The following is a 21,453-nucleotide window of genomic DNA, read 5'->3' on the forward strand; positions in this document are numbered from 1 at the left end:
GGTCTGTTTTGGGAACAAGCATTGCTTTGCTACTCCCTGCACTGCAAACACACTGTCTGTGTAGCCTAGAGGAGTGAAAGTAGGAGCAGTATCCAGTACTGTAACTGAAGGAGCAGTCCCTGTAATTCTGGGGAAGACACAACTGGGAATAAGACCAAGATCATTAGGCTCCTAAATACCTCTATCTCCTGTTGAAATCAATGAATATGCTCCTAAATACCTGTGGGGAGCTGGGCCTTGATATCCATGAGAGGGGTTAAGTGGGAGTGTCTCAGCTGTGTGCTCCATGTAACCATACTTTAGTCAGATCTTGCACAGGATACTAGCCTATTGTGCAGGTGCCAGTCACAAGGCAGATGTGTGGGTGAACTGGGCCCTACCTGAGAGCTTTTAATTCACATTGGTTGTAAAAGGAAATTTTTCCAAACATCTCCTCCTCTATTTCTGGGCTGCTAACAAGTTCTAATACGCTGCCTTTCGTGCAGTGTCTTATGTGAGCATGTTGGGGACAGTCATGTGAATTCATGCATTTCTCTGGGGCTGGGTAAATGTGGACCTCAAAGGTAATTGTTCCCTTAACTAACCCTGGCTTATCTATGTTTGTGTTGATCCTTTCCCCAATGGGGCAGTTGATGCAATCTCATTCAGCATATGCCTAAGGGGCCTTAGGTTTCCCTCGCTATTTTGCCCTCCAGGGTAAGAAATCAATGACACCTCTGCAAGCTCATGCTATAAGAGTCTCCCTCCTAAACAAATGTCAAACTCCATCCAGTGAACCAAACAGAAGGGAACACAAAAGTAACTCTTGTCCTAAGGCTTCTGCATTGGACACAATGAAAGAAAACTAAGCAGTGAGGGGATAAGAGAGAAGGTCCTCTGGTGGATCATTAACTGCTTGAATAATAGAAATGGTCAGTTTTTACAAGGGAGAGGTGAACAGCAGGATTCACTAACAATCTGTGCTGTTCAACATATTCATTAATGAGCTAAAAAGGGGAGCAAACAGTGAGGTGGCAGGGTTTGCAGATGATAAAAATTACTCAGGATAGCTAAGGCCAAAGCAGATGGCAAGGAGTTACAAAGGAATCTCACAAAACTGGCTGATGAATTTCTATGTTAATACAAAGTAATGCACAGTGGGGAAAAAATAATCCCACCTATGGATACACAATGGGTTCTAAATTAGCTATTCCCATCCAAAAAAGATCTAGGTGTCAGCATTAATAGTTCTCTGAAAATATTTACTCAATGTGCAGCAGCAGTCAAAAAAATTAGGCAGCATTAGGAAAGGGCTAGAAAAGACAGAAAATGTCACAATGCCACTATGTAAATCCATGGTGCATCCACACCCTCTGTACTGCATCCAGTTCTGGTTGCCCTATTGCAAAAATATAGGAGAATGGAAAGAGTTCAGAGAAGGGCAACAATGATGATCAAAGATATAGAACAGCTTCCATAGGAGGAGAGACTAAAACGTTTAGCTTAGAGATGACTAAGGGTAGATATGATAGAGGGCTATGCAAAAAAGTGAACAGATAAGTGTTGCTTACCCTTACACAGAATACAAAGACCTGGGGTCAACTGACAAAATTAACATGCAGTAGATTTAATACAAACTAGACAAAGTACTTTTTCACACAGTGCACAGTTAATCTGTAGAACTCATCACTATAGGATGTTTTGATGGCCAAAAGTATAACTTGATTCACAAAAGAACCGGATAAGTCTATCAATGGCTATTAGCCAAAATGGTCAGGGCCAGAACTCCATGCTTGGAACAAAGCTGGGAGCGGAAGACACTCTATTACTGACCTGTTGTACACCCACTCCCCCAAAAGTTCTGGTACCAGCCACTGTCAAGAGACAGGATATTGGGTAAGAAGGACTACAGTCTGATGCCGTCGAGAAGTTTTATGTCCTTAAGGCAAAGTCATGGCTGTAAAAAAGCTTCGAGCCAGCCCTTTGTGCATTGCTGCAGCTTCTCTTTGAATGGGAAATGAGGTAAATATGAACTTGCTGTGAAGAGCTTCAAAGCCACTTCACTTCATTACTTTCCTAGCTCTTAATCAAAACAAGATGCTAGGTTACTCCTGTGACAAATTGTTAATTTATTATTACAGGCTCAGGGTATAAAAACACCAAACAGCTTCCAAAAATTTGTGGGTGGGGGCCTGAATCATGAAATCAGCTAAACTGCCTGACCACATGAGAGAAGAAGTTATGCTCTAACCAGACAACAGAATAAATACCCCTAGTGAGAACTCAGATTATTCCAGTCATTTATTTTGTATCATGGTATTTAGAATACAAAACATAAATGGATCTATCATCTGTGCTTTGATGTATCTGCCTATTATGTCCAGTAACTGAAGTGGTCTGTTATTGTTCGTAAAAACCTGTATTTCTTAACTAAGTTGTGCTTGATAGTGTAATGATCACCCTGACGTGCACAAAGTTGCTTAGGCTTTGTATGACAGAACTATGTGTAAAGGGGCATTGTCGTCTCACAAATTCATTGCATGTCATATTGCTTAGAGATGTTCAGTCATACAAGATGACTGCTGCTCTCAACATCATAAAAATCCATTTTATTCCAACACCTCAGTTTTCCATAAATATTACTTTAAAAGAATCTATTCCTTTAGCAGTCCCTGAAATAAAATACTTCTGCAACGTCTTTAAGATCATACAAATACTATTGTGCAATGTGGTCCAACTATTCATTAATCCAATACCCCATTGCACAACTGAGGAAACAGGCACCTCGGTGAAGTGAATTATGGGCACAGACGAACTGTGGCAGAGCTGGGAATAAACCCCAGAGCTGAATCCCATTCTTGCTTTAAGTACTAGAAAAGCAGATCACTTCTTTGGGAAACTATGGCTCAATGATAGGAATATTTCTGTTACTCAAAGATGGTCTTGCTTAATGCATCACATTCAATAGACTCTCCTTGAACTTATTTCCTGTACGTCCTATGCCAGAAGGCTGAAAAAGTTTTATATTTCACCCTCAAATTCTTAGTCTGAGAATGGATTACTGAGTACATTAAGCATCAGAAACAAACTGTATTTAGAGAGATGTAATGCACTGTAAGTCACAAGAGTTTGGGATAGAAAACATAATCCTTTGAACAGCCCATCTGTTGTATTGCATTTTACATTTGGTGCACAGGACGTTTTATTCTATGATGGATTCTTCTTTGGCTTCCTTATCAGTGTGGATAATGCATTATTTTAACCGGTTTATTCTTATTTGCCACTTGCATGCTACTTTGTCTGTAGGAGAGGCCCACGCTCCATAACCTCCTGGAGCTGGAGCTGCAGCCTGTTACTGTGGTGCTGCATGAATCCCATTTGAAGCTGCCTTAAGCTTCTCCCTCTCTCTTTCCTCTTTCTCAAACCCCGAACAACAGATGGATCTGCCCTTGGGGTACAGGGCGCAGCATCTTCTCATCTCTTGGAGCACAGCCTCACATCTAGCCTCCAGATAGTTGTTGGCTGTAAAATAAAAGAATGGAGATGCTAATCTTGCACTAGAGAGCAAATTGCATGAAAAAGGGGGTTCATCTAACCTAGTTAAGTTCTTTCACATTGTGGATTGAGCTTGATCCTCTTGTGGCCACTTCCCCATCCCATCCACATCCCTGCTCTGCAATAGCTATGCTGCTTAGTTCTGGGGAAATGGTGTTGAGATGAGGTGCAAACAACTTGCTTTAATGGAGGGAGTACAGCTAATGGGGTGCATGACCCACCTCCCAATTGTGTATCTACCACTGTTAGGTAGAAAACTTCACATTTATTAACAAATCTTCACTGATTCCCTGCCCTGCAACCCCTGCTCTCTCTAGCTAGGTTTGGACTTTGGTTCTGTTCTCCCACGGATTTATTCCCCATCCAATTCGGAGGTCACCCATAAATGATTACAGTTGAATTTAAACCTTAGACACCAAATGAAGAACACAGTACAAATGCAGAGAGATGCATGGTTTGGTTTTTTTCACTCAAGTTAGTCAAAGAGGCCTTTGGGCACCATAAGAGGGGCCAGAGATGGGTTGCAACCAGCAAGAAGAATCATTCTTGGGGGGCAGGCAGAGAGCTCTGCAGAGCTGTGTGAAGCCCCCTGCACCCTTTCCTGTGTGAAATACCTCTTCTCACAGAGCCATCAATTAGCTCAAAAGTGCTGAGACTAGGAACGAGCAACCTTCTAGTGGATGTCAACCCACATATGCACACAGCTCTCTCCTTCCCTTCCCAGTGTCTACCATACCCCAGGTTCTAAGAAGTAGCGATAGCTGTGGCACTCATTGAGGCCATAGTGCCTCAGGGTGCTAAGGGTTCTCAAACACTGCAGAACATAGGTTACTTGTCCAACACCACCCTTAATCTTTACGTTCTGAAACGGAGACTCGGCTTGGCAGCACAGCTTGTTCGATCCTGTAATGTCCCAGAATGTTTTACAGGTTCACCATCTTCAGAGAATGTGAGAATTTTGAGGGAGGTGGCCCCTAGCAGGACAGAGCAGCTGTTGCTGCAGGTGGAACAGTGGTGCTAGCTAATAAAGTCTCTGTCTGCAGGAAGCTTTCCTGGCCAGAGGGTTACCTACCTCCCCCTATAAAGTAGGCTTGAAAGGACTAGATTTTTATTGGTAAATGTCACTTTCACCCTACACACACAAACTGAGGCATCCATCAATAATCATCAAAATTTCCAGATCGGCCAAGGAAGAAAAATGCTGCTTGAGAACTTATTAGCGTTTGATTTAAGGATATTTATCTTTTTGAATTTCAATATTTAATGACAGTCAATCACTGATCCCCCACCCCCGATTTCCTGTAATTGTGAAAATTTAAAATGGATAAAAATAAAAAATGTTTAAACCCCATAATTGTGCAATTTTGAAAATAGTTACAAATTGAAAAAAAATGAAAATTATTCGTTGAAATTATAAAAACAGTGACAGGTTTCAGAGTAGCAGCCGTGTTAGTCTGTATCCACAAAAAGAACAGGAGTACTTGTGGCCCCTTAGAGACTAACAAATTTATTTGAGTATAAGCTTTTGTGGGCTTATGCTCAAATAAATTTGTTAGTCTCTAAGGTGCCACAAGTACCCCTTTTTTATAAAAAGAACAAACTCTAATTCTGCCAAGCCTAGTTAAGAGAAATGGAGATTGTACTGCCCAAACAGGCACTGCTATAATCATTCTCCCAAGCTTTTTGAAGACTAAGAGGGAGGAAACAGTGACCCAATGAGAGACTAAAAGAGCAACTTGGGGATTCCAGAACAAGCATTAGAATCTTTCCAAGAGAAGAGTAACTGTCTGGCTTACATCCTTCCAGGTAACCCCAACTAGAGCCCACAGCAGTGATCTAGCCTAGGAGCAACACAGGTCTCCTGTCATCTCACCTGTACATCTCGCTGTGCGCAAACAGGAGCTGAAGAGACCAAAAGGAGAGTACATTGCTCTGGTGCTTTCCAGCTAACCTGAAAGGGATGCTCATTGGTCAGGGAATGAGCCCTGGCCAGTTAGCTCTCATTCACATCCCAGCTTCTCTGAGCCACTGGGAAAGCAAGGAGGCTGATGAATCTAGGCTTAATGAGGAGGACACCTACAGCTCAGCATCATCTCTCTGCAGAGAGCCTCTTGTGGTTTCCCCTACTGGCTGCAGACATATATGGAACAGGGGAGGGATGACAGACTGAAACCCTGGGCCTTGGCAAGAACAACTTACGGGAGAGAACCCGCACACCCACCTGGGATTTTCCAAGATGAGTGACCTGTGGCTCATTTTACCATGTGTGAGTAACGTGACCATCCCAAATTCAGGTTAATGCAAACTTTACCCCATGCTACAACACCACTGCCTCTCCTATATATCTATTTTCAGACACACAAATAAGTACTATCCTTTATTGTGACAAACTCTTTGTCGTACAGTAGTGGAGTTTAGTTACATCAAATCAAATGCAATGTGGTGATATTAAAATCTGATTTTACAACTACATTACATTTGCAACTAAGTTATTTTTTGTCCTTCCCTTATTCCTCTTGCTAGGGAGAAAGGAGGATGGGGTTAAATTTAAAAACAAACAAACAAAAAAAAGACACCAAAAAGAAAAGATTGCACATGGTACCTTGCAAGCATTTCTGTATTTCACAGGCTTGTTTCTGGCAGGGATCCTTCTGGGGCATATCCACAGAACTAGAATGATAGGAAAATGTTACTATACAAACAGTGGGGTGTGGGTTTTCTCTAGGGGCTGGGCAAGGCACTGCCTAAGACTTAGACCCTATGGAGCTCACATTTTCCCTATTCATACACCCTCCTCACAATGGACAATTGGATGGGTCCCCATTCAAAGCCAGTCTCACGTTGCTTTAGGGTCACTGTGAGACACACAAAGAATTCCTTATCGCCCACAAGCCGACCACGGAACCTTCCCCACTGTCCTGTCCTCCACTGGCCCAGGGAGCAACAATGCTTTAAACACCCTAGGATATCACTGGGGACAGCTAGAGTTAGGCAAGGAATGAAAAGTGGATGATGGGTATCTTGAAGGGTTCATCTTGTAAAACCTGAAAACCTCTTCCTGGTCAAATCTAGTTCTTTTTCCACTTGGCAATTAGTGAACTCTCACCCACGTTGAATCTGAAGGATGCTTAAATGAACATGGTTGTTTTAGTTTAAGAGCTCAACTCAGAGCTTATTATGCTCAAATATCTTTTGATGTACTAACATTGATGGGGGGAGCGGCGCTTCTAGGGAAACAGCATTTGTCATAGAACTGCCTCTGGAGAAGGAATTTATAAATAAAAGCATCATTTTTGTGGTCCTAAAAAAGGATTACTTTTTAAAAGAAAATGCCTTGGCGATCGGTAGATTAAAACAACCTAGCAAAAAATGCAGCAGATGACCTTATCAGACTCAAACCTTTTTTAAGATAGGGTTTTTGACACCCAGTTTGACCTGTCTATCGTCATGACACTTTGAGATCAAAAGGAAAGCAGAGGTGGATGGGATTAGTAGTTGGATGGAAGACTCCAAAGAAAATGCAGATGCTGCAGGAAGTGGTGTTGGGGCATCACTCTTCCCTCTGAGCCACCATTAAGCCAAAGTCCCCACACACAGTGCTAGGAGATGCTGATGTACTGTCTTGTGGATAGGATATGAAAGACATTCTGACCCTTCATGGTCATTAACAATCCCATGGCACTTTTCAAAACAGATGGGGCATTAGCCCCAGTATCCTGGCCAAACTCCAGTCAGGGAAATTACATTCTGCCTACCTAAAACTGCCCCTTGTAGTTTCAATTGGACATGATACTCTTCTTCACTGCCTGTCCTAAACTCTTGTGTGGTGCTGCTGTGTGCTGTTAAACAGCTGCCACCTCCCACCTCTGAGGTGAGAGAATCATATATTGTACAAAACAAACAGGGACATCTTCCTAGAGGCACCGCTCCTGAAAGACAAAAATTCATATTAAAGGACCACTACAAATAGTTAAAGAAGAGTAAGAAAGAGAGGAAATGGCAACACTTACCAAGTTAATCACCGGGCATGAGTCTAAGCAGCAGCTCCTCAACTCCCCTGATCTGTATATGACAAGGAAAAGTTCAGTACACCTAAACCACTGTGGCAAAGAGCTAATATACCTCAATAATAATATTTCTTTGCCCTACTACAGCACCTTTCCTCAAGGATCTCAAATCACTTCACAAACATGAATGACTCAGGTTTGCCACCAGTCTTACCATTAGATGGTGCTGTATCTCCCAAATGCGAGAGTTACTATCCCTGTACTGCTCGCCCTCGGAAAGCTGCCACATGTGAGGCAGTTGTGATGGGGGAAGTTGGCTGGGTCGCAGCGCCTCACCCAGGGGGACCCGAACTCGTTGAATCCGGGCCCTCAGGGTACCTGCCTCCTAGGGGAAAGTACACAAGAGAAGAATAAGTCAGTTATTAGCAATGCAGTAAAGACATCCACAATATCAGAACTATGATCACTGAGAAGCTTGAAAGTCACTTGCCTCTTCCACAGCCACGAGCCATGTTTTACGGCGTTCATCACAGTAGACGCCTACCCGTCGCACCCACAGATGGATGGGCGGAGCACCGGCATCCCCTCCTTCTGCCATTCCCTCAACCATTTGTTATGACACTCCCACTAGGCATGCAGCATCAACACACAGGACACACGCATGTTTCCCCTCAGCTCTGAACAAATTCATGGAGCAAACTGTTAGGCCTGAAAACTACCTGGTTTCAACGGTGCCATCGTGTGCTCACAAAAAAGAGTTACTAGCAATATACCCAAAAGTCAATTCAGGAAACTAACAAGATACCCAAATGTCATGAGATGCTCATAGTTTGGAGCATATGTGGCTGTATATAGCTTGTAAGGCATTTTGGGATCCTTTGGGATGAAAGCTCTATATAACCATCATTACAACCCTTTACAATCGGTATTACTTATTCCATTAACAGCTCTAATTAAGAAACAGGCTTTGTGCAACAATACCTTATTTTACAAAGTGCTTTTAAACAAGAGTCCAGAGCCAATGATGCTCATACTCCCAAAGGCAGGACTGGCAACCAACAATAGGTGAAAGTAGCTTAGAAAGAACCAAAGTCATTCCAGAAACAATCCTGCCTATGCAGCATACGGCTCTGCAGGTCTGATTATCTCATACTTGGCACTTGCAGTGCTGCCACTCTGAATCATCAGATCTCTTTGAAAGGCTGGGAGAACTGCCCATTCATTTACAAACTTCTTGTCAATAGCCATTACTACTTTGTGCATTTCAGATCTTAGCTGTTAATTGAAGGGTCACGGATACCAGTGAGGGCAACAGAATACTAGTCACTGAGGTGGCTTTTTCTATTGGGATTCTTGTTTATCAGCCCTCTTAAGACTGGCATAAGCTGACCTGTTAGCATAATGAAGGTCAAGAAAACTACTCCCCTTAGAACTACATGAGGCAACCAAAACAGTGTATTCTTTTTCAAGTGCTTGTTCATGTCCACACACATGCACAGTAACCAGAAGATTTTCCCATAGCAGCATCCATCGGGTCGGTCTGGGTGCCCCCTGGAGTTGCACCTTTATGGCGCTCAATATAGAGCCCTGCCGACCCGCCGCCCTCTCAGTTCCTTCTTACCACCAGTGACGATTTGCTGGAACTTCCCGGTGCTCTTGTCTTGGCAAGTGCATTTAGCAGTCTATATACATATAGTTTTCATTAGCTCTGTAGTGTTAATTAAATAGTTAGGAGCCCTTAGTGTTAGACTAAGTTTTCTTGGGGAGGGGGCGTCCCCTCCTCACTCTCTTGACGCCAGGGCATGCCAGGGTCTCCGGGCTTCAAAGCCTGTGAAGTCTGCAGCAAGTGTATGCCCAGAAGCGATCCTCACACTTCATGTTTGAAGTGTTTAGGAGAGAACCATCAGAAGGATCGTTCTACCATCTGCAAGACCTTTCGGCTCAGGACATTAAAAGGACAGAGATCAGTGCCTGAAGGTCCTGTTAATGGAGGCTGCACTCCACCCCAAGTCTGACCCCGGGTCGACTGACCTGCACCGCGTTCTTCTTCCTCGATGCAGAGCGCTCCAGCACCATCAGCACAAGCACCGGTGCTGAGTAAGGACAAGTACTCATGGCACCGGCTCCATTCATGGCTCACATGCCACATGGAGTCACCGGTACCGCAAAAGAAGAAGAGGCCGGAGAGGGGTCGCTCTCCCCATTAGGCCTAAGGAGCTAGCCATCGTGAGACCCAAGTTGGGCCACACTACTTCCGCTCCACCACCGGTGACAGTCGTGTAGACTCCTGCCCACGTGGAAGGACGGTTGAGTTTAGACCCTCCTCATTTGCCGAGGCCAACCCGGGAGCTGCACCTCCCTTCAACTCCGGAGGCATTCGAGGCAGCCCAAGAATTGCTCCATTTCATGGCACCGTTCTCCCCTCCTAGACGGGACAGGTCACCAGTACTGGTCGCTCGCAGAGCGCCTTCAAGGGGGAAAGCCCGCCATGATGCCCTGCTGATCTCCAACTCCAGCGCACCACTCCTGGGCACTGGAACAGATCCAGCAGCTGCGATGGTCCCCGAGCCCTCGGCACAAACGGTCGGCACCCAGAAATACTGCTCCTCTGTGGTCCTCTTTTTCAGACACCTCAGAGTCAGACTCCTATTGGTCCTGTAGGAGTAGGAGCAGATGGTCCATGTCAACACAGGACCAACACCCTTACCTGGCACCATGGCCCGCACAATGGCGGCCCCCAGCGCAATGGCCCTTTTGGCCTCCCTGGGCTTTTCATCAAAGCCAAGGGTCACATCCCAGGGCAATGTCAGTGGCCTCAGCCATGTTTGTACCCCCGCCAGCACCATTGGCATCAGTAGGATCGCGGGTAGCTGCATTGCCACCCAATGCCACCATCCCATCGCCTCTGGCACCGTGGCACCGGCATGGCCTGCACCAGCCCCAGTTGTTTTGGCTCCGATGTCTCCAACACTGACAACGGCTCCGGCACCAGCGACTGCCTCGGCACCGATTACACTTTGCATACACTGACACCGGTGCTGAGTCCTGACACCGAGGGGCACAACACCATCTGAGTGGGCACCGGCCCAAGAAATCCAGGTGCTGCAGAACCCTTTGGGTGCAGAAGGAAGGGAACAGCCACCCCTTATGGGGGTCTCTTCCTCGTCCTCACCACATGAGGCGCTGGTGGGCCCGGCTACAGCCCCAGCCCTGGAGGACAGCAGGGTTCTACAGCAATTGCTGCAACAGTTGCCCAGGGCCTGGGCATTCAAGTGAAGGAAGTAGTGGAGGACGCAGATCCAATGGTAGACATCCTTCACCCCTCCAGATCTGCACGTATCGCCTTGCCTCTTACAAAGACCATCTCTGACACCACAAAAAACTTTGTGGCAGACCCCAGCCTCATTGCCCCCTACAACTAAGCACAACGAAAGGCGCTACTTTCTGCTGTCCAGGAGCTATGAGCATTTGTATGCCCATCCCCCACCTGACTCTCTTGCTCTTGATGCTGCCAACCAACATGAACGCCAGGGCTTCCAGGGACCCTCCCTGAAGAATCGTGAAGCAAAATGATTCTACTTTTATGGGAGAGAGGTCTATTCCACTGGCGGATTGCAGCTCCACATCTCTAACCAGCAGGCCATTGTCAGCAGGTACTGCTACAACACATGCGGGACAATGGCAAAATCTGCAGAGCTGAAGGACTCCTGCGCCGAGTTTTTGGCTCTGGTGGGAGGAAGAGAAGCTCATTTCACAAGCTTCGCTGCAAGCCACGCTGGATGCGGCTACCTGCGTGATGGCTAGGGACATAGCCATGATTCAGAGGTTCCAGGTCTCGGGCCTGCCATGTGAGGTCCAGACTGTTCAGGACCTGCCATTCGAGGGTTCAGCTCTCTTTTCCCAGAAAACAGACAAAAGGCTGCATAGCCTAAAGGACTCGAGAACTGCTCTCAAATCATTGGCCCTCCATACTCCAACTATGCAGCAGAAGCATTTTAGACCACAACCTCCCCCACGCTTCTACCAGCAGAACCATCAGGACGGTTCCCAGAGGAGGAACAGGAGTGGCAGGAAAAGGCTACACCCATCATCAGGCCAGGGCTCTGTCCAATCCAAGCCACCTTCCGGTCCGAAACAGGTCTTTTGAAGGTTCAGTCAAGGACGGCGCACCAGAACAAAAACTGGATCTACCCCGCCTTACCTTTTCGTCCTGGCTGTCCCCTTTCTACTGTGCTTGGTCCCGTAACACTTCAGACTGCTGGGTGCGCCGTATGGTAGAGAGGGGATACTTCATCCAATTCTGTGCCCTCCCACCATCCTTCACTGTCCCTCTTCGGGGATCCCTCTCACAAGCAACTCCTTATACAGGAGGTGCACTCGCTCCCTTTGCTGGGGGCAGTGGAAGAGGTTCCTCAGGAGCAGAAGGGCAATGGTTTCTATTCTCGGTATTTCCTAATACCGAAAGCCAAAGGCAGGCTCAGGCCCATCCTAGACCTGTGAGAACTCAAAAAGTTCGTGAAGAAGCTTGAGTTCCACATGGTCTCTTTGGCCTCCATCATCGCCTCATTAGATCCAGGAAACTGGTATGTCGCCCTTGACTTGAAGGATGCATACTTTCACATAATAACAACTCCGTCCAACAGAAAATACCTCAGGTTTGTGGTGAACAACAACACACACTACCAGTTCACAGTCCTCCCATTCGGTCTTTCAGCCGCACCTCAAGGATTCACCAAGTGCATGGCAGTCGTGTCCGTGTTTCTCTGCAGGCGACAGACAGGTACAGGTGTTCCCGTACCTCGACGACTGGCTGATCAAGGCCTGATCCAGGACTCAAGTAGAAACGCAGTTCGCCTTCATAAGAGCTTCTTTTGACGAACTGGGCTTGCTACTGAACGAGGGGAAATCAAAGCTGTCCCCGGTTCAGAGGATAGAATTTGTAGGGATGCTACTGGACTCAACATACACCAGGGCATTCCTTCCAGAAGCGAGATTTCAAGCCCTAGGTGACATTACTCAAGGTCTCAGACAGTTCCCATTACAGCACAGAACTGCCTGAAACTTCTAGGACACATGGCAGCTTGTACCTACTTACTACAGCGTGCCAGACTTCGACCTCTTGAGTCATGGCTGGCATCAGTGTACCGGCCAGCCCGGGAAAGTTTAGACAGGATTGTAACCCTGCCTCACCCGGTACTCGATTCCCTCCTGTGATGGCTCGACCCACAGGTAGTACGTGCAGGGGTCCCTTTCACCGGCCCTCAGCCATCCCTCTTGCTAGTGACAGACACATCAGACTTGGGCTGGGGGGCACATTTGGGAAACCTCAGAACACAAGGCCTCTGGTCTCAGGCAGATCTCACTCTCCACAATGTCAGAGAGCCGTACGCCTGGCATACCAGACTTTGAGCACACCTAGCAGGGAGATGTGTATCAGTCATGACAGACAACACGACGGCTATGTTTTATATCAACAAATGGGGGTGCATGCTCCTCTCCCCTGTGCCAGGAAGCCTTCATACTATTGGACTTCTGTGTAGAACACTCGATACACCTGCAAGCATCGTACCTCCCTGGAGTACAGAATGAATTGGTGGACCATCTCAGCAAGTCGTTCCACGACCATGAGTGGTCCGTTCGCCCAGACATCGTGAACTCAAACTTTCATCAGTGGGGTTTTCTCCAGATAGACCTGTTCGCCACGCGACACAAACAGGAAGTGTCAGCAATTTTGCTCCTTCCTGAATCACAGCCTGGGATCCATCATGGACATGTTCCTCCTCCTATGGGGAGGCCATCTCCTATACGCGTTCCCGCCCATCCCTCTCGTTCACATGGTGCTCCTCAAGATATGGAGGGAAGAAGCTTTGGTGACTGTGATAGCTCCAGCCTGGCACCGCCAAGACTGGTACACATCACCCCTGGAAATGTCCGTCGAAGCTCCAGTCACCTTGCCACTCTTCCCAGACTTACTAACTCAGGATCATGGCTGTCTCCAACATCCAAACCTAGAGTCGCTGCACTTCACGGTGTGGAAGCTCCATTGCTGAACCCACTGGAGCTCTCCTGCTCAGACTCAGTGCAAGCCCTCCACCAGGGCTAAGTGGAAGAGATTTTCAATCTGGTTGGTGCAGCATCATTCACCCAACGCTCGCCTCTGTGCCACTTATATTAGACTATCTCCTCCATCTCCATCCAGGGGCTGTCCATGTCATCAATAAGGGTTCACTTGGTCATCACCTCTGCCCTTCATCCAGGTACAGAGGGCCACACAGTCTTTGCCAAATCTATGGTCAGCCGTTTCCTTAAAGGGCTCGACAGGCTATACCCGCATGTCTGGCAGCCTGTCCTGGCTTGGGACCTCAATCTGGTCCTTTCCAGACTCATGGGACCGCCCTTTGAACCTTTGGCAACATGCTCCATCTCTCATACAAGGTAGCGTTTCTGGTAGTGATAACCTCAGCCAGGAGGGTGTCTGAGCTCAATGCCCTGACTTCAGAGGCCCTGTACGCTGTGTTCCATAAGGACAAGGTCCAGCTCAGACCTCACCTGGCTTTCCTCCCAAAGGTTGTTTCCCAGTTTCAGATCAACCAGGACATCTTCCCCCCCCACCCCCGTATTCTATCCTAAGTCGCACTCGAGCGGCAGGGAGCAAAGACTTCACTCATTGGATGTCCACAGAGTGCTAGCCATCTACAGCGAGAGAATGAAACCATTCTGAAACTCGGTGCAGTTATTTGTGGCCATGGCAGACAGAATGAAAGGTCTTCCTGTCTCTTAACAGATTTCATTGTGGATCACGTCCTGCATCTGGGAGTGCAACAACCTAGCAGGGGTACCTGCTCCTTCGATCACTGTGCATTCCACCACGGCTCAGGCCTCTTCAACAGCATTCCTTGTGCAGGTTCCCACCCAGGAAATCTGCAGAGCGGCAATGTGGTCCCCCATTTACACTTTCACCACACACTATGCAATCACCCAGCAGGCCAGAGATGATGCGGCCTTTGGAAGAGTGGTGCTCCAATCAGTGGACGACTCTGACCTCACCTCTTGAATCTGGGTTTGTGAATCACCTGATTGGAATGGACATGAACATGCACTCAAAGAAGAAAAAGCGTTTACTCACCTTCTTGTAACTGTTGTTCTTCAAGATGTGTTGTTCATGTCCATTCCAATACCCACCCTCCTACCCCTCAGTCAGAGTAGCCAGCAAGAAGGAACTGAAGGGGTGACGGGTCGGCAGGGCTCTATATTGAGCACCATGAAAGAGCAACTCCAGGGGGCTCCTAGACCGACCTGACAGATACTGCTATGGGAAAATCTTCTGGCTACCGTGCACGTGTGCACACACACACACCAGATTGGAATGGACATGAACAACACCTCTTGAAGAACAGTTACGAGAAGGTGAGTAACCGCTTTTTCTTGGTTCTATCTTTAACGTGGAGTAAAAGAATTAAGAACTAATCAGTGTAAGGTCTTCCTGCTATAGACCAGAAGCAATATCCCAATGAAATACAGTGATCTCATCCAGAAAACTTGTGCATGTACAAGGCAAACATTGCATGTAAGTAATCAAATCTGGGTACAAAAACAGGAGGAGAGTCAGGAAGAGAAAAAAATTAACAACTGCCTCAGTGCAACCTACACAGGGAAAATACACTCCCTTGCTATCCCATACACCTTGGACATACCGAATAATGAATTGGCACTTCAAGGAAATCAGTACTGAAGTCATTCAACAAGAGGCTTTCTGGAACGATCTGTAAAGGATAAGGTGACATTTCTATTGCACCATTCATTCTGGAAGATCCCGAAGTGCTTTACAGACTTGAATTGATTCACAAACTATGCATAGGAGTCACTTTATCCAACACCGATATGTGGAAACCATCACTGTACACCTTAAGTCAGCAGAATGTAATTACCCAAGTTGGAATTTGGCCAGGATACTGCCCTACTCCATGGGCTCCATAATGGTCACGAATGCTCAAGATCTTGATTTTATGTGTCAGTCAAAAGACAGAACTTCCAATAGCACAGTTCCCCCCCAACACCACACTGGGGCATCAGTTCAGTTCCATTCTGACTGACACCTATTGGATCACCAACTCTACATCCTACAGCACCTTAGTTTTCCTTGGTGGTCTATCATCCAAGTACTGACCCAATTTGATCTTGTTTAGCTAAATCTTAACAGGATCACAGCACAGGGTGGTGTGACTGTGACATCTGCCATAAAGTCTACAAATACTATTAGATTATGCTTGGATTAGAAAAACACAGATGTATATTTATTTGGTATGACTGTGGTGCTAGTGAAAGCTACAGCATGGGCAGCAGCTGTGCAAGTTTCCATTTTAGTCTGGGAGTGTAATGTAGTAAAATCTCATTCTGTGGGCAAGTTAGTGACAGAGAGGGGCCAGACAGACAATGACAGCAAAGTGCCAGTTGATTCATAAAAATCTACAGAATCATAATTTCAATGGTATTATCCTCTGCGACAGGCGGGAACTTGCATCCTCCTCCCCCCAGCTCCAGGTCCTCCGGTCAGTGGAAATTTTGATAATAGAGTATTGTTGGAAATGGGTATCACTCAAAAGCCCTTTCTCCCACGAACATAATGGTATCCAACATGACAAACCTAGAACAATTATATTTGAGAAAATGCTTAAAAATCAATTTTATTTAATTATACTTCAACGCAGGAATGCATTGGTTGCATAAAAAAAAAAGACTGATCTTTGGTAATCCTAGGGAAGTTAACTTTGACTTGTAGGACTGAAGACATGGATGGCGATTTTGCTGAATAAATGTTCTCTCTCTCTAGGGCACCACTGCTAGACGCTGTCGCACCGATCCTCGTCCATGCCGCACTCGCACATCTCCGTACAGGACAGGCTGATGGCCAAACATTTACAGGGTAAGCATCTGGTCTTTGCACACGAGCATTTGATTAGCTGAAGGATTAATTCAGGAGTATATGGTATTTCACACATAAGACTCATCCATGTCCGATAGAATAGTTTTGGATGTGTTCAATCATCCTGGAGTGATTCCATTGCTCAATAATTTGCCCTCGGGTTAGCAGGTATAAATACTTGTCCGTGGCAATTTTTCTCCATTTGTCTGCTTCTTGGAAAACAATCTATGTAGCTCTGCGAGTGTTGTCATGTTGGTCTTAAAAAGATAAACTCAGCATACAAATGCCTGCAGTGCATTTATGACCTCATCAGTGACCATCTCAGCCATTCTGAGTACCTTAAGAGTGAGGAAAGAGTCTTTGGAGGCTGACTCAAGTGCCTTCCAGTAAGATAATTTGGTCTTTCCAGTCAACCTTCCATTGTGACATTAGAGAAGTTTGTGGAGTCAATTATTTTGTATTGGACAGGTGTAATACCATGGAGTTTCTTCTTCATGGTAATATTTTTAATTGTTCTCTCTGCATACATGTCAAATGCAAGGTGGACTTCATCATACATCCAATATTTTCTCTGTAGCCTCATAATGAAGTGTTCAGCCAAATCTTGGTAGGTATTAACCATTTCTGGTTTGTTGAGAGCATGTATCTCAGCCATAGCATCTATGATTGCTATGCTGAAAGGCCTCTGCTGATATAAGGTACAGGTCACGTTGTTAATTGGTGGTGGCTTAGGAACATAATGGAAGATGTGCATTAGTTTGCTTTTCGCCTGGTACAATACATTGATGTTTAAATGTGATGGAACAATTGTGGTACCGCAGAGAACTTGTACTTTTTCAAAGTCTCACATATCAACATCATTTTGAGATCTGGACACAACCAGGAAAAGAGCAAATAATATCCTATGTGTGGTTAGCTCAGTAATCATTCCTGCCACCTTCAATCTGACTTTATCTCTTATATAAAAAGCACAAGTTCTTCTTGACTGGAGCCCGTAGATTGAAAGAGCCTGGGATAATTCTTTGGGGTTTAAAGGTTTCATACAAATCATGATCAAAAGTAGCTGATGATGTCAATCAAATGCATCTCTCATCACTGAAGACTGCTTTTATCATAATATTAATGAGCTCCGGTTGCCAGTGCAAATAAGCTCATCCTGTAGCTTTAAAATTGACCCTTCTTGGCATTTAACTGCACCTAATGAATTTAGATGGTGCTTGTTTTTTTCCCAGCCATGCTTAATGTTTCATTCAAAACTTGATGGATGGAGTGCTGGATTTGTCAGGAAAAACTGTGAAAGAGCCTTTGGATACTGTGTTATGCCCACTCTACGCCCTTTCACTTTTGTTGCTCTGTTTTTATGTTCTAGGGCATCATCTGAACCAAGTGCACAGAAGGGAGCTGGCGACCTTTTAACAACCCAATTTCCCTTTCAAAATTCCTCCATTTTTCCACACCTCTTATTTCAGGGAGGTACCAGGCAATCATCACAGTATAGCTGGTTAAATCTAAAGCAAAGTAGTATTTAACAAAGTCTTCCAGTGCTACGAGATACAAATGCCAATTAGCAGTCCTGACAGATCAAATAAAGAGCAGCAAAGACTCGCCCACAGATGGCACTGATCATGGCATCTTCAACATTTTCCTGGGTGCTTGATGTACTTTCTCTCCAGCCTTTCCAAATTCAGTTTATAGGCGCACGTCTTATAAGCATTTGAGGTGCCACTGAAGCATTGTGTTTAACCCAGTCCTCCACGGTGGTATTCTCCAAAGATGCAGCTACTAGATGGTACTCTTTATCTCCACACTAATGCCTAAAAACGATCAAGACCAAAGTAAAAACAAAGATTTTGTAATAAATTACTTTGGGATTGTAATTAATTAAATTATATAATGTATGCTATGTAACGACGTGCATACCATTTGCAGATGGATTCCAGTAATTTCTGACTTGATGCTGACGTCTTAACCAGTGCCTCATTACAACTCTTTTGGCATAAAAACCAAAGCCGATTATCAAAGAAGAACTGAACTACTTCTTTTTTGCCAATGATGGCAAATCAACTCGAAGTACTCCTTCCATTTATAGTAATCTGTAACATCAAAAAAATTAATTAGGTATCCAGTTCTGGCATTAACTGATGACACAGCACAGTCAGTCAAGGGCCATGATTTAGCTTTGTGAAGGCTGCATGTTTGACATGCCTGTGTTAAAGTATAATTTTTAAAAGTTGATTTTTAAACATTTTCTCTAATGTATATCTACACAATTGTTCTGGGTTTGTCATGTTGGGTACCCTTGTTTGTGAGAGAAAGGGCTTTCAAATGATATCCAACTTGACCCATTTCCGATGACAATGTATTATCAAAAAATTCCACCAACTGGAGGACCTGGAGCTGGGGGGCGTGTGGAGAGGAGAGAGGGATTGAGTCCCCCCTACCATGCTTCAGAGGGTGACACCATTGAAATTTTGATCCTGTAGGTTTTTATGAATCAAATTACACCTCCCTTACCTTTCTATCATTAACTTGCCCACAGAATTGCACATGCTTCCAGACTATTTACTGACCCAGACATGTGCTCCAACTCTGCCCTGAATTCCACAGGTGAAATCAGTCCCCATGGCCCACTCAGTCCTGTCCCTCGTGTGAGGCTGCCAACAAGATGCCCAGTTAGCGACAGCTTGGTCTTGAGGACATGGAACTGGAGTAAGAAATATCTTTCTTTAAAACAAAAAAGCTAACACAGAAGAGAAACATGGATGTGATCTGAAAAAGTAAAGAGCAGGGAGATTCATAACAAAAACCTTGAGAATAACTTGAAGGGAGAAAACATACAAAACTCCTATTCTTGATTATACAGAGAAGGCAATCAAACAGCTTCCAGGAAGCAGCAGCAGAAAGGAAACATAAGGTTGCTTACTATTTATTTTACAATATAAGAACTGTTCCTTATTTTCTACACAATGTGGTTTGGCTCCATATTGTCCCACACTCTACACGGAATAATTATTCAGCCTGAAATTTTCATAATTAAAGAATCAATCTTTCAACATTGATCTTATGACCTAATCAATGTATTTTCAAAGAGGAGTGCAGATGTTCAGCCCATCTCAGTATCAGGCCGTTGAAGTTTAAAGGAGTCCTAGGACACCAGTGGCTTTCATGTATAGGCATGAAAATGGTTGGTAGGAGGGCTAGATCATGTGATAAACATAGTTTATTAGCTTTTAAGATTAATACAATAAATAACTTACAAGAAAAGATGAAGAAATTGTTCTAGCTGCATCTCAGACAATTGCCAGAGCTACAGTTCATGGAGTACTAAACAGTCAGTGCCCATGTGAAACATTTCGTAGTTGTTAATTGTACTAAATTGTATTTCAAGAAGGGGTCAGGTCAGATTTTCAGAAGAGCTCAGCTACCATTTAGGCACTTCAGTAAGTGGTCAGTTTTTCAAAAGTTTGCAGCATCCAGCACCTCGTATTGTTTTCGCGGGAATTTGTTTGGTTCTGATTTAAAAATCTGGCCATTTAATTTAGGCGCCTATATGGGAACTGAGCTCATCTGAAAATATAGCCCATCAACACTAAACCAGCCTGTATCTTGCAAAATTCATGAGTCAGATGCGCCATCCAGTATTAAAAGAACACATTTAACCACTAATTTAACCACTCTCAGCTCTACCTGGAGTACTTGCATAGAGCAGAGGCCTCTGACAAACACTCAGCTTTCCACTCTGCTCAAATTATTCAGGGGTAGAAGAGATTCACCAATCAGAGAGTTGACCAGAAGTTAGGAATGGAAGATCTAGGTTTGATAGGATCAGATGAGAGGCAGGCAAATGGAGCACAGCAAGGAAAGAGCAAGGCAGAAATAGGGTAAGATAGCCAAGAAGCAGGAGAGGATGAGCACAGGCAGTTATAAAAGGGAAGGTGAGAGAAATTATGGCATTTGAAGGCAAAATGTGTTGCAGATCCACTTGGCATTACTGGCCTCCCCCCATGCAGAACCATCCCTATCAATGCTTTCTGATCACTGTGCAGCCATTTACCAACCCTTGGCCACCAGACTACTGGAGGACATGAAGCTGAAGTCACAGTGAGCATGCAATTCAGGTGGAAAAAGGCTTCACAAGGGGATCCAGTGGGGGACAGACCCTCTCAGGGTATAGCTCACTGATGCTCAAAGGCAATGCAACCCCTTCATCGTGAGACTTTAAAATCTACCTTGAAACCCCTGCCAAATTAGAGGCATCGCCCCCCCACTTCCCTTCCCAAGTGAATGAGCCAGGCCTATGCGGGCACTACATTCCAGGCGTGTCAGATGCAAACCATCTGCCCAGCCTTTGACCACCCTGTTCTGAGCGAGGTAGCCTGTGCCCCGTCAGGGCACACTGCCCCCATCGTGCCCCGCTGCCCCAGGCAGAAGTTAATTGGGGGGTGCAGTCCTCACTGTCCCCAGGGGCCTGCCAGGCCTCTCCTTAGCCTCCCTCCCTGCGTGGGAGTGGGGAATCCCATCCCTCTGCACACTGGAGGGCGGGGGCCCCACATTCGCCCCCGACTTCCTGTGTCTCACTGAGACATCGGCTGCCTCCTTCCTAGAAATGGCCCAGCCTGGGTGGAGTAGCCAGCCCGGCCCCAGGGGGCTGGAGCCCCCCAGCGGGGCGCATACAGCTGAGGAGACGCCCTGCCCCACCCACCTCATCTCTAGTGATCTACTTGCAGCCCCCAGGCAGGTAACGGCCATCACCGTGTGCGCCGCTCAAACCCCTTCCCCTGTCCGCCCTCCCTCTGTACCTCCTGGGCCCCGGGCGGTTCGGAGACCCAGCGGCCAGTGCACGCTGCCCCCGCCCGCGGACTCTGCCCTCCGCAGCCAACAGTGCCGGGTTCGAAGCGCCGGAACCGAAGTGCCTCAGCTCAGGCAGGTGGCCGGGCACTTCCGACGTTCAGCCCGGAAGTTGAACTGCCCCTAGAGACGGCGATTGGC

General features: G+C 45.9%; 2 protein-coding genes across 14 annotated transcripts in view; one reads left to right on the forward strand and one right to left on the reverse strand.

Annotated features, from left to right (window-relative positions):
* Positions 1 to 18,278, forward strand: part of FUNDC2 (FUN14 domain containing 2) — a gene marked incomplete at its 5' end in the record, with an annotated part of 30,149 nt that extends 11,871 nt beyond the window's left edge. For 2 of the 4 annotated variants that reach the window (XR_014713091.1, XM_084639922.1), the window contains one exon: positions 16,372 to 18,278. Coding sequence is in view for 2 of the 4 variants with exons in the window: in XM_084639922.1 (XP_084496048.1) it covers positions 16,372 to 16,446 (75 nt within the window). Of the gene's footprint in view, positions 1 to 5,340; positions 5,629 to 16,371 lie in introns of those variants that run through there. The other 2 variants (XM_084639923.1, XR_014713092.1) reach the window with 2 other exon arrangements.
* On the reverse strand, positions 2,266 to 21,415 carry LOC311526677 (cx9C motif-containing protein 4-like). Of its 10 annotated transcripts, none has more exons than XM_084639933.1 (5): positions 21,264 to 21,415; positions 7,756 to 7,926; positions 7,545 to 7,596; positions 6,137 to 6,204; positions 2,266 to 3,501 (listed from the first exon to the last, which is right to left on the reverse strand). In XM_084639933.1, the coding sequence occupies exons 4-5, from the start codon at positions 6,192 to 6,194 to the stop codon at positions 3,332 to 3,334; spliced, it is 228 nt and encodes a 75-aa protein (XP_084496059.1). In that variant the 5' UTR covers positions 6,195 to 6,204; positions 7,545 to 7,596; positions 7,756 to 7,926; positions 21,264 to 21,415; the 3' UTR covers positions 2,266 to 3,331. The 10 variants fall into 10 exon arrangements, 9 of the variants coding, with proteins under 9 accessions (XP_084496059.1, XP_084496060.1, XP_084496055.1 ...); XM_084639934.1 differs by lacking the exon at positions 21,264 to 21,415 and adding an exon at positions 15,236 to 15,304; XR_014713093.1 differs by lacking the exon at positions 21,264 to 21,415 and adding an exon at positions 8,032 to 15,224 and having other exon boundaries at positions 3,433 to 3,501.
* Positions 21,416 to 21,453: the final 38 nt, after the last annotated feature.

The sequence above is a fragment of the Lepidochelys olivacea genome (genome assembly GCF_965140295.1).
Source record: "Lepidochelys olivacea isolate rLepOli2 genome assembly, chromosome: 9".
NCBI lineage: Eukaryota > Metazoa > Chordata > Testudines > Cheloniidae > Lepidochelys > Lepidochelys olivacea.

Excerpts from the sequence above, each read along its gene's own strand:
- LOC311526677 (XM_084639927.1), bottom strand. The coding sequence starts at position 8,151 with ATGGTTGAGGGAATGGCAGAAGGAGGGGATGCCGGTGCTCCGCCCATC. Across the intron at positions 7,927-8,031 it reads GGCTCGTGGCTGTGGAAGAG|GAGGCAGGTACCCTGAGGGC; the intron begins GCAAGTGACTTT and ends ACTTTCCCCTAG. Across the intron at positions 7,597-7,755 it reads AGATACAGCACCATCTAATG|ATCAGGGGAGTTGAGGAGCT; the intron begins GTAAGACTGGTG and ends TGTCATATACAG.